Source organism: Pseudonaja textilis, chromosome Z (assembly GCF_049901715.1).
Source record: "Pseudonaja textilis isolate UNSWEBS1 chromosome Z, rPseTex1.2, whole genome shotgun sequence".
NCBI lineage: Eukaryota > Metazoa > Chordata > Lepidosauria > Squamata > Elapidae > Pseudonaja > Pseudonaja textilis.
The window spans coordinates 53,452,828-53,465,821 of record NC_142008.1 but is presented as its reverse complement, the minus strand read 5'-3'; the positions used below and the strand labels follow the sequence as shown (position 1 = coordinate 53,465,821).

Here is a 12,994-nt window from a genome sequence, read left to right as displayed (position 1 = left end):
TTGGTTTGTGGGAGGTGAGCAGAGCTTAAGCCCTCGGTGGAGCCCAATAACTTAAGGAACTCCTTCCAAAAGTTTGAGGTAAATTGGACATCCCTGTCTGAGATTATGCATTCAGGAACCTGTACATATATAAAATAAACAGTTTATCCAACATTTTCACAGATGGGATTTTCACACAAGGTATGAAACGTACCTGTTTTGAAAACAAATGTGTTACTACCCAAATAACTGTATTTCCTCCACTTTCAGGTAATTCCACTATAAAATCGATAGAGATTTCCTTCCATGGAGCAGTTGGTCTAGCCACATTTTGTAGTAAGCCTGCTGGTTTACCAGGAGGCCCTTTGGCTGAGGCACAGATAGGACAGCTAGCCACATAAGTCTCAATGTCCTTTTTCAAGGTAGGCCACCAAAATTGCCTTTTAACCAAAAAAATTGCCTTTTAACCAAGTGTAAGGTCTTCATGAATCCAAAATGTCCAGCAGCTTTAGAGTCATGAGCTGGCTGTAATATTTGGTTTCTCAGCTTTGCTGGCACATATAATTTGGCCCCCACCCATGCCAATCCATCTCTAACCGTACAGTTATTTGAGTGAGCAAGGAACCAACCACCAAGTTTTAGAGCATCTTTTAATCGTGCACTTAAATCATTTGATAAATCAACTTCCTTCTTTTTCTGGGCTCTGGTAACCACTGGAGCCGCCAACTGTTTGGTTGGGACAATAGGCCGTACCACTTCTTGGTAGGCACTGTTATATTGAGGTAATCTAGATAAAGCATCCACCATGAAGTTCTTTCCCCCTGGATGTACTTCAATGAAAAATTAAAGCGTTTAAAGTACTGCGCCCAGCGAACTTGCTTGGGAGACAGCTTTCGGGGCGTTTTCAAAGCCTCCAAATTTTTATGATCTGTCCACACCTCAAATTGATGTTTTGCCCCTTCTAGGAAATGCCTCCAGGTTAACCGAGCCCAGCAAACTGCAAAAGCTATTTTTCCCCAGATGGCCCATCTTCTTTTGGTTTCAGTTAGTTTACGGGAAGTATATGCACACAGTTGCAAGAGTCCCCATCTTGTTTGCTTGTAGTAACACCACCCTGACTGATACGTCACTCACATCGGCTTGGATTACAAAAGGAGCGTCCATGTCTGGGTGCTCGAGTACTGGTTCAACAGCAAACAGTCGTTTCAGCTTCTCAAAAGCAGCTTGGCACTCCATGGACCACTCCAGTGGTTTACTAGGCTTCGTTTTCACCTCCCCTTTGGTTTCTAGGAGATTTGTGATAGGCATTGCAATTTTTGCAAAAGCAGGGATAAACTGATGGTAAAAATTAGCAAATCCCAAGAAACTTTGAAGTTATTTCCTGGTGCGGGGAGGGGCCCATTCCAAAACGGCACAAACTTTATCCAGATCCATTTCTATGCCATCATGTGATATGCTATAGCCTAAATAGTCAATTTTTTCCTGGTGGAATTCAAACTTGGACAACTTTGCGTACCGTTCAGCAGCTTGAAGTTTTTCCAGAACTGACCACACTAGTTTCACATGTACATCACGAGTCTCCATATAGATAAGAATATCATCAAGATAAACCAACACCCCTTTGTATAAATGTTCATGCAACACCTGATTTATCATTTGCATGAATATTGCAGGGGCCCCCTGTAGGCCAAATAGAAGAACATTGAATTGGAAACAGCCCATTGGGCAATTAAAAGCAGTTTCCCACTCATCCCCTTCCTTAATTCGTACTCAGTAGTATGCTTCTCTCAGGTCGAGTTTCGTAAACATTTTCCCTTTAGCCAAGTGGGCCAACATATCCTTCATCAAGGGGAGGGAATACATGTTCTCCACCGAAATGGCATTGAGGTTTCTATAGTCAATACATAAATGCAGAGAGCCGTCTTTCTTCTCACAGAACAATATTGGGGCCGCTACTCGTGGCCTAGCAGGTTGGATGAAACCACATTCCAAATTTTTATCAATAAATAACCGCAGCTCTTCTAGCTCCCACGGTGTCATTGAGTACAGTTTTGGTTTGGGGAGTTTCACTCCTGGCAAAATTTCAATATTGCAATCTGTTAAGCAATAAGAGGGAGCTCGTCTGAGGCCTTTTTTGCTGAATACCTCCCCTTTAAGTCCCAATATTCCTCTGGAATTTTCTCCTCTCCCCTCAGATTCTCGATGCTAGTGGAGGCCAGCTCTGTGGGATTTGGGGTTTTGGTTGAGATTGCCCCTCCCCTTCTGGGAGTTGGTCAGTACGTATGTGCAATGATCCCCTCCTCCAGTCAATGTGGAGGTTCCATTTACGGAGTCAGGGCAAACCCAGTATTAGGGGGCGCTCCATCCCAGGAGTCACAATAAAACACAAAGTCTCTCTATGCTTCCCCAACATCATTTCTACTGGTTCCATTATGAAATGTGCAGGGCTGCCCCCCAGCTACCGATCCATCCAGTTGGCAAAAGAGTTTGGGCATTTTTAAAGTCTTTAGGCTTAAGCCTATTTTCTGTACTACTTCTGAGCTGATTACGCACCTTGTGCACCCAGAGTCTAACAAGGCCAACATTTCCCCTTTGGCTCCCGATGTGGGTACCCTTAATCAAACTGGAATGGTCACAGGGCCCCAGTTTGGACTTATCAGTGAGTCATCTTCCGATTCAGATTCACTCTCTTCAGAAGAGATTGGAGTTCCCAGCTCCTCTCCTTTCGGAGGGCCGATCTCTACAACCTCCTCCGCTTTAAGCACCGTTTCGCGAGGCTTTGCTGGGGGGTTTTCAGGTTTTCTTCCTCCTCCTGGTGCCCCCTTTGGCTCTAGCTTGGCATGGCAGTGCCAACACACATCAGAAGCATGGTCTTGGGTTTTGCCGCCAGCCCTCCCTTTTGAAGTTTTAAGGTTTCTTGAGGGCTGGTAGGGGAGGACTTGCTCCAACCAAGCCCCTCCGGCATCTGTTTCAGGTCAGATCAATTTCCACCTCTGCTGCCAGCATGTACCACAGCTGCAGCTCACTGGGGTCTCTTCTGCCGATACAGCTTTGATATACATCTTCATTCAACCCATCTTTAAAAGATTATATCAGGACTCCCTGGGACCAGCCTCGAATATGACATGCCAGCTCTCTAAATTCCTGGGTGTAGTCGGCCACTGATCTCTGCCCCTGATTAATTGTCTTCATCCTAATTCTGGCCTTACGTTCAGCAAGTGGGTCTTCAAACCTGGCCCGCAGCGCAATCATGAACAGGTTATAATTCATCAACTGGGGGGCATTATCACCATCCACTTTGCAGCTGTTCAAGAGCCCTGGTAACACATCTAACTTTGGCTGTTTCTGAGGAAAAATCCTCTCCGTATTCCTCCATATGGCTCCAGACGTGTGCTAGGAAGAATCCTAACTCCTTGAGATCCCCCCCATATTTTACTTCCAACGGAGGCACCTGTGGAGTTCTACACCTTCTGGCAATTACTCCCCCTGCTGGGGGGCCCTGGGCTGCTACTGCCTGTTGCGCCAACCCAGGTTGATTTATGGGAGTGGCTGCTCTGATTCTTCTGGCTGGGGCTGCTATCCCCTCTTCCCCATCATACCTTTGATCAGTCTGATGTTCTCCAACAGCTTCGTTTAGAAGATGCAGGACTTGAGTTAATAAAAAATTATTTCTTTCCTTTTCTTGCCATGGCTCTTCTCTTCCACACTGATGGGTAGTGGTCACTCCTGGAGGAGGCTTTTCGTCAGGATCCTTCCAGCTGACTCCCAGGAACCATTTGGGTTTTACAGCTGGTTTTTCATGAAGACTTAATTCTGCTAACAAGTCGGCTTCCCCTGCTGCTTCTAACAGCAGGGAATCTGGTCCTCCAATCACTCCCAGGTCTTCTTGGTCGCTGGCTGGATTAGACATTGTGTTCAGACCCGCTTGGAAATGTTTTTATTAATTCTTTGGGTGGGCTGGTAAAGTCAGATTCAGAATAATGTCAGATGATTCTCCATTCAAAATCCAAGAAAGAAATCCAAGAAAGAAATACTTAGACTCCATTAATTAGAGAAAAGATATCTTTTACTGGAAGTCAAGTGGTAGCAACAAAAGAATTCTGAATCTGAGAAAATGAGCGCGTAAATCACATATACAAAGTGATGGCAACATTCCCACCCCCAATAGTTCAATTGGCTCATCCAATTAAAAGTTGTGTATAGCATCATGTGGGCATCTCCAGGTGGTGATGAGGCCTCTGTCCATTGACCTTGACATATTTTGATAAAGAGTTGTGGCTGCGCATAGCATAGGATAGAAGCCTAAGCAAGAATCTCCCCTCCAACTTATCCAGTTCTGCTTTGTAACACCTCCAACTCGCTTCCCATAACCATGTCCCCCCTCCTCCCCCTGTTACATGATGCAAAGCAAAGGAAGAAAAGCTTGAAGGCTGACAGAGGCCATCAAAGAAGCATCGGCCTTAGAAGCACCCCCCAAATCTGCTGCTGCTATGAGGAAGATGAATAAGATGAACACTGCAACCCCCTCAAAAGGACAACGATACCATTCAGCAGACACCACAACCCCTTCAAAAGGACACCGCCGCCATTCACCACGAGAACCTCAAATTCAAGTCGGGATCAGGCGACAACAAGGGAGTGAACCAACTATGTTCGGGAAGGTGCCACAAAAGCCGAGAGTGGAAGCAGAAAGAATTTTGGTGTGTAGGTTGCGAGGGAAATCATCTATGACCATAATGCCGTTCCTACGATGCCATCTGCCAACGATGCGAGTGGAGAGGACACATCACAAGGGCATGCCGAGCATTCAAGCCAAACAGCAGAAGGCCAAGACAAAGCAGACCTCAAAGGAAATGGGAAAATCAACCCAAGAACTGCCAGGGCTAATTCAGCTGGAACCGATGGAGTAACGAGTTGACCACAGCGACGAGCGAAATGCACCAGGCAGTGACAGTGGGTCACTCCAGCACAGAAAATGCCAGAAAAGTTCACGTTCAAGTCATGATAGAAGGTAAACAATGCCGGATAGAAGTGGATTCTGAATTTCTTCTGACGATGGTGTCGTGGGACACCATCAAAAGTCTAATTCCCAAGCTGACAAAAGGCCAGCTGTGCAAGCAATGATTAATCCTAAAGGACTACAAAAAGAACAAGATTCCCATCATTGGCATAGGTGAATTCTGGGTGATCTTCCGAAACTACTCAGGAATTCTACCTTTAACCGTGATCGACCAGGACTAACCAAGTCTGCTGAGACTCGAGTGGTTCAAGCCATTGAGGATCGATTTCACCAGAAGCCACAGCATCACAGAAAGTGATTGGGAAGACAACCTGATGGAGGAATTCTGGGACGTGTTCGATGGAAAATTGGGCAAGTACTCGGGGTCCCCTATTTCATTTAACCTAGACCCAAACATAGCTCCAATCAGACTCAAAGCGAGGTGAGTCCCATTCGCGCTTAAACCAAAAATAGATGAGCAATTAGACAAGCTCATTTCCCAAGGAATCCTAGAACCCATAGACCATGCAAGATGGTCCATGCAAACTCCTATTGTCACACCTAAAAAGCCAGATGGATATCTGTGCTGACTATTGGGCCACCCTTAACCGCGCCCTACAACAGAGTGCAATTGAACCACTCATTCTACCCCTAAGGCTGTTTATCCCAGCCGAGGGAAGGGGGAGGTAGTAGCAGTGTTACTGGATTCGGGATGCACCTGGTGGTAATCAACTCCACCCTAACAGGGAAATTGGGAATCCACCTAAGGAAAATGGAAAATTCCATGCTTTCTGCCAATTAGATGGAACTATAAGCGGGGGGAGGGGGGGCAGCCAATTTTGCCATAGAACCGTTGAAAATAAGACTAGAACCATAGTGGGATGCTCACATTCATTGTAGCACCAGGAATGGAAGGGCCACTAGTCCTAGGATTCTCATGGCTACAGAAATGGAATCCAAAAATAAACTGGAAGAGAGAAACCATACATTTCCAGAAGCATATAGCATTTGCAAACAGCCCAGAGGAAAGAAAAAGAGAACAGAGAACCAGCCATGGCCAGCCACCTGGCTGAACCCATTAACATCCCCAAAGAGTACCAGGATTTAGCCCATGGATTTAGCAAGGAGGCTTCTGATGAACTCCCACCTCATCGTGCCACAGACTGCGCCATTGAAATCCTACCAGGGGCTAAACTTCCAAAACCGAAAATGTATTGCATGTCCCCCAGAGAACTAAAAGAACTCAGAGCATATCAATAAAAATCTAAAATGGGGTTTCATCAAACCTACCCGACCAAAAATAGCAGCCCCAGTATTATTCCACGAAAAGAAAGGTGGCTCCTTACACTTATATGTTGATTACAGAAATTTAAATACCATCAGTGTGGAGAATATGTACCCACTCCCCCTCATGAAGGCCATATTAGCCCACCTCTCTAAAGGATTTTTTTTTTCAAAGTTAGACGTATGAGAGGTATTCTACCGCATCAGAATAAGGGAGGGGGATGAGTGGAAGATGGCTTTTAACACCCCACTGGGATGCTACCAATTTAAAGTGCTCCCTTTCGGACTACAAGGAGAACCTGCTGTATCTATGGAATTAATGAGGTTCTCCATGATTTTTTGTACAAAGGGGTTCTAGTTTATTTCGATATTTTAATCTACACCGAAACAAAAGAAGAGCACATCAAGTTACTCCAAGCAGTACTCACAAAACTCCAAAATGCCAAACTATACGCAAAACTTTCTAAATGTGAATTCCATCAAGAAAAAATTGACTACCTGGGATATAAAATATCCCACAAGGGAATAGAGATGGACCCACAAAAAGTAAAAGCTATTGTCGATTGGGAACCAACCCATACTTGCAAACAGCTACAAAGCTTCCTGGGTTTTGCAAACTTTTACCGCCAGTTCATTCCAGCTTTTGCAAATATTGCCCTCCCCATCATGAACTTGCTAAAAATGAAAGGGGAAGAGAAGCTGAAGCCAAAGCAACCCCTTACCTGGACGATGGAATGCCAAGTGGCATTTGAAAAACTTAAACAACTATTCTCAGCAAAACCAATCCTGAAACATCCAGACCCTGAACGACCCTAACATCCAAGTAGATGCTAGCGATGTAGCAGTTGGAGCAGTTCTACTCCAAAAGAATGAACATGGATAGCTGCGGTTGAGGTAATTCCCTGTTAGGAGAATGAGTGCATACAGGGAGACGTATTGAGAGAACTGTTGAACAATACACACACAGCACACAGATATACTGTATAGTAAATGTAGGTTTTTACTTTCAATAGCAAAGTTCAAACAAGCAGTCCAAAGTCATTCACGGTTAAATCAATCAGTTTTCAGTCCAGGAATAATCCAATAACAAAGTCGACTGTCAAAAACAGTTCAGTATCAGATTTACATCAAATCCAGGAATAGCAGTCAATTATTAGGAAAGGCAATATGCTCCAACAGAAGGAAAACAGAGACTCACTGAGACTTCTTCTGAGACTAAGACTAAGACAACCCAGGTTTCTGTCTCCATCTTATGGCCGTTTGAGAAACCACACCCAATTACACTTTTATGATTCTCTTAAAGAGACAGTATTAAAATGTCAATCCTGGTTTATATATTGTCCAACCCAAATAGCTATTAGGTGACTTTTATTTCTAACAGCTGCAACCATCTGCTATACTTCTAAGAAACTGACAGGAACCAAGCAGAGATGGGCCATATGGGAGAAAGAGGTATACGTGGTGCGATGGGCACCCCTCACTTGGAAACATTTCCTAGAAGGGAACCAAATCCTCTTTGAAGTCTGGACTGATCATAAAAATCTAGAAGCCCTGAAAACTCCACAGAAACTCTCAGGAAAAAAATTAAGGTGGGCTCAATACTTTAAACGATTTAATTTCACTCTCAAATATGTCTCAGGGGGGAAAAAAATTCTTGGCAGATGCCCTGTCCAGGAAAACTCAATACAACAGCAAAACGATTGAAGTAATAAAACCCATGATCCAACCAACCCAACTTGCAGCCAAAGTAATCACCTGGGAGCAAGAGAAGAAAGAATCACTGATTGACAATGCAATGACTTCAATATTTAAGGAGGCACAACTTAAGGACAACTGGCTCCAGGCTAACAAAAACATTTGCTTACTCAAAGATGGTCTAGCCTGGGTAGAAAACAAACTTTACATCCCTGCCTCATGAAGACTGGACCTCATGAAACAATGCCATGACTCAAAAATAGGACACTTTGGTTTTGTAAAAACCCTGCACTTCATCAAAAGACAATTTTGGTAGCCATCTCTCAAAAAGGACATTAAAAACTATGTTGCTACTTGCCCCATCTGTACTGCTGCACAAAGAAGATAAGGAAAATCTCCTGGACTTTTACAAACAGCGGTAGAACCTTCAGCATCCTGGAGAGAGATCTCTATGGACTTTATACTAGAGCTCCCTGAAAGTGCAGGAAATACTGTCATTTGTGTTGTAACTGATCTTTTTTCCAAATAGGTTCATTTTGTACCATGCCAAAAGATTCCAACAGCCAAGTCATTGGCAAAGATGTTTCTAATACACATTTATTGCCTCCATAGAGCTCCCCAAACTCAGATAGGGGTGTACAATTCACATCCACATTTTGGCGGGCATTTTTAAACATATTAGGCTCCACCCAGGATTGTTGTCTTCCAATCATCCCCAGAGTAATGGTGGAGCTGAACAATCTAACAGTGTATTAGAACAACATTTAAGATGCTTTAGTAATTACCAATAGAACAATTGGACTGACCTTCTTCCTTTTGCAGAGGTAGCTTGCAATAACTCAGTCCACAGTAGCACTGGTTTTACCACATTCCAGGTAGCGACAGGCCAAGAATTCAACCCCATGCCAGAACTACCCACCAAGAACCTGAAATTCCCTCCCTTAAGGAGTGGATAAACAATTTGCAAACCACTTGGCCAGTGGTCAGACTAGCCTTACAAGAGGCTAGAGCAGCTTTTAAAGCTCAGGTGGACAAAAAACGTTGTGATCCTAAACCATTAAAAGTTGTTTACAAAATGTCTAAAATCATTGCAACTCTCTAAGAAACTGGGACCTAAATTCATTGGGCCATTTTCCATCTCCAGAATTATTAATCCTGTTACAGTAGAGCTTCTACTTCCCAAAACACTTAGACAGGTTCATCCAGTATTTCACTATAGCCTACTCAAACCAGAGATCACTTCAAACCTTAGACCCCCACCCTTTTCACACCTCCAACTCCCATTATGGTACATGGGGAACAACATTTTGAAATTAAAGATATCCTTGATTCGCGCACTCACTGTGTATCTGCACAATATTTAGAAGCTTAGAAACACCTTCCTTCCTCAGAAAATGAGTGGGTAGCCAAACGACATGTAAAGCACCCACATTACTACGGAAGTTCCACCTGAAATACCCTCACAAACCATCTTAAGTTGTAAATGTGACACATGTTTTATGTCTTCCAGATGGATTTCTCAAATTTTTGAGGAGGGCAATATGTCAGATCCGCGTATCTGCTGTTCTTCAATGGAAGAAGGGGGGAGTTGGTACAAGTAGTCCTTTTTGACGTAACCTGAATATCTTAAACCTTATATTGAATCTGTATAACTTGCACATGATATACAACTGGAGGACTGGAGCCAGATGTCTAGAAACTTGTCACCTCTTGGAGAGATAGCAAGAGGAGAAGAGACCATAAAAATTCCAGCTCCGGAAGACACTCCATGGGAAACTCTTCTAAGAAATGTTCCCAGAAAAGGAGTGGGGGGAATTAACATGTTGTCCTTTGTTTGACTAAATCCACATCAGAATAAGGGGAGCGGTTCTACCTCCCTTTATCTATTACTTTATGCCTGGAAGCATCTTAGATTCTGCTTTGACTAATACCTGGATCACTTCCTTTCAATAAAGAATTCCTTTTGAAGTACCTAGCTTTCAGAAGTTCATTCTTATTGGTTGAAAGGGAAAAGTCTGGTGCTTACATTGTGCGATAGATGTACATAAACGTTTAATGCCTTCTATCTCTCTTGCCCATATTTTTAATCCCCCCCAATATTTTATTCCTCCATTGATAGCCTGCAGGGAAAAATCTATTTTCATTCAAATGCAAAAAAGTGCAGCACAGGAATCCTTACTGCTTTAACATCAGTAAAAAGAAACAAAAAGTTATCTATGAAAAATAATAAGCATTATTTAATGAAGTATCCCTAGACTTGATACAGTATTCAAGATTATCTCAAGAAACCAATGTTTTTGGTAGATGTAATAGACTAGGAATTCATATAAAAACTTCAGTTTTAAAAGAAGCAGCCACAAAAATACTCTGCTTTATTCATAACATTCACACCATACAGAGCCATGGTGGCCAGTGGTTAGAATGCAGTACTGCAGGCTAACTCATTGCTCACTCCAGGAGTTTAATTCTAAGTGACTCATCCTTCCAAGGTTGGTAAAAAGAGGACCCAGATTATCGGAAGCAATATGCTGACTCTAAACTGCTTAAAGAGGACTGTGAAGCACTGTGAAGCATTATATAAGTCTAAGTGCTATTGCTATGCTATTTATCAGTTTATTATATAATCAAAATAAAAATCCATGTTCAAATAGAAGAAAAATTGTGCCACAAAAATATACTTTAATAGAATACAATAAAACCTTCCCCCCCAAAATAGAAGTATAATAAATGAAGAGAAATGTCAGACTAATCCCTCAGAACAATATAAAACATCATCTTTACAATAAAGTTGCATATAGATTGGCAGCCTGTGCTAATAATTATATCCTAGGGAGGTATAGAGTACTGTAGGAAAAAAAACTCTAATTTTTAAAGAAACAGACTAGTTATGTGCTTGCTTGTGGTGAAATGAATTTGAACACAGCATTATCTCCTTACCAAATGTCTGATTTTGTGTCATAACCCTGGTGTTGTAATGCCTCTGGGCTCATGTAGAAAGGTGTCCCAATGAAAGTGGTTGCTAAATCGCAGGATCCCATCAAGAGTCGAGAAACTCCAAAGTCCCCTTTAAAGGAAGAGTTAATATGTAGTAATCTGATAGAAAAACAACCAATGAAGTAAAAGAACTAAAACGAAGCAAAAGCTAGCTAAATACATCGTTGAAAAAATTATCAGAGGCTCCTAATAACAAATGTATAAACTGATTACACACAGTGGCTAATATCTTGAATAAAGTAGTTGTCCATATCTGCCTTCCATTTACAGAATAAGCTTTTATTCCCAACAAACTACATATATTTTTTAAAAAGGGCTAGCAGTCTAGTTTTAAAATGTGTCATACTATTGTATATACAGATAGTCCTTGATTTAAAACCACAATTGGGATCACAATTTCTGTTGCTAAGCAAGCCGATTGTTAAGTGAGTCATAACCAATTTTGCAACCTTTTTGTTATGGTTATTAAGCGAATCACTGCAGTTGTTAAGTGAATCATGGTCATTAAATGAATCTGACTGCTCCCATTGAGATAATGAGGATTGGTTATAAGGCACTTTTAAAGTGCTGTTATAACTTTGAACCATCACTAAATGAATAGTTGTAAGTTAAAGATTACCTGTAGTCAAATGTACCTTTAAGCACATTCAGAACTTAATCATGCTTTTTTTTTAAAAAAAGGCAGAACGATATATAAATAGAACAAATTATTTTAAAGTATTTTAAAATTGCAGCACAATTATAATGGTAGTTTATACATTATAATGGTAGCTTATACATTACTAATGGTAGCTTATACATTATTTTGTAGTGATAAATAACAATACAAGTATTAATGGAATTGTTGAAAAAAATATGATGGAAAAACATATTTTTTATTTAACATGTCTGTAGAGATTCTCAGTCATCCAGATCATGGTTGTCCCAAAAGTGCTTTTTCAGGAGGCAACTGGATTTTGTTGTTGTTTTTTCCTGTGAAGATGTTTCACTTTTCATCCAAGAAGCTTCTTCAGCTCTGACAGAATAGTGGGGACTGGCAGGATTTATATCACTTGCAGAAAGCTGCTCATTTGCATTCTTAGAGGGTTGTTGAAGCACCTGGGGATTTATCTATAGTTTACCAACTGTCTGCAAGGAATATAAATCCTTCCATTCCCCACTATCTTGTCAGAGCTGAAGAAGTTTCTTAGATGAGAAGCAAAATGTCTTCAGAAGAAAACAAACAAGAAAGTCTACTTGCCTCCTGAAAAATTCATTTAACATGCTCTCATGTAAGTTTCAGGTCTTTAACATAAGGAGAACAAAAACAATAGTAAGTTTTATATAATACGTTAAAAAACCCACAAATGCTATGATACTGTGGTATTCTTGAAAAGTAACTGCAATGATTTTGTGATAGAAATAAACATTTGCGTGATCTCATGAAAGATTTCCTTTCCATGTACTTTGATCACTGAAGGATGTCATGAATTAGCTAACTAAGGAACTCTAACAGTAATATTTTTATTATGCCACATGTACATGGCTTTGTACAAATTAGCCATTACAATGGCAATCTGGGAGATAATAGATAAAGAGCATTTTTCCCATACACAACAGCCATGACACAATGTTTTTACTTGTATTATATTTTGATATATTTTTTAAAAAACACACTTATTACAAAATAAAACTATAAATTGCTAAGGTTCAGGATTAAAATAAAGAGAGGCAGTTTCACTGTTCTGAATATACTTCAACACTAAGATCTGACCCTAAGCTAATGTTTCATCAAAAGGAAAATACTTGGGAATCTTTGAGGATATAAACCTGGACAGGGAGTGATAGGTATTTCTATCTCTTGGTCTAAGCATGGACTTAGCATTCAAACATTTGTTGGGACTCTGTAACTAAAGTGTCTTTCAATTTCATCTGTCTTGCCATCTCCGCCTCTCTGCATGCTCCTGGAACAATAAATAGTAACTGTTTCTTATATCAGGGGTTGCCAACCTTTTGGACCTCAGAGACCACCAAACTCATAATTTCAAATCCCGTGGACCACTA

The 12,994-nt window shown here is 41.3% G+C and overlaps 1 protein-coding gene across 4 annotated transcripts in view; it reads right to left on the bottom strand.

The window, feature by feature from the left end:
- NEK11 (NIMA related kinase 11) overlaps positions 1-12,994 on the bottom strand; it is a 249,474-nt gene that overhangs the window by 107,490 nt on the left and 128,990 nt on the right. For all 4 annotated transcript variants that reach the window (XM_087916704.1, XM_087916703.1, XM_087916701.1 and 1 more), the window contains one exon: positions 10,895-11,021. In XM_087916704.1, coding sequence (XP_087772830.1) covers positions 10,895-11,021 — 127 coding nt within the window. The remainder of the gene's footprint in view (positions 1-10,894; positions 11,022-12,994) is intronic.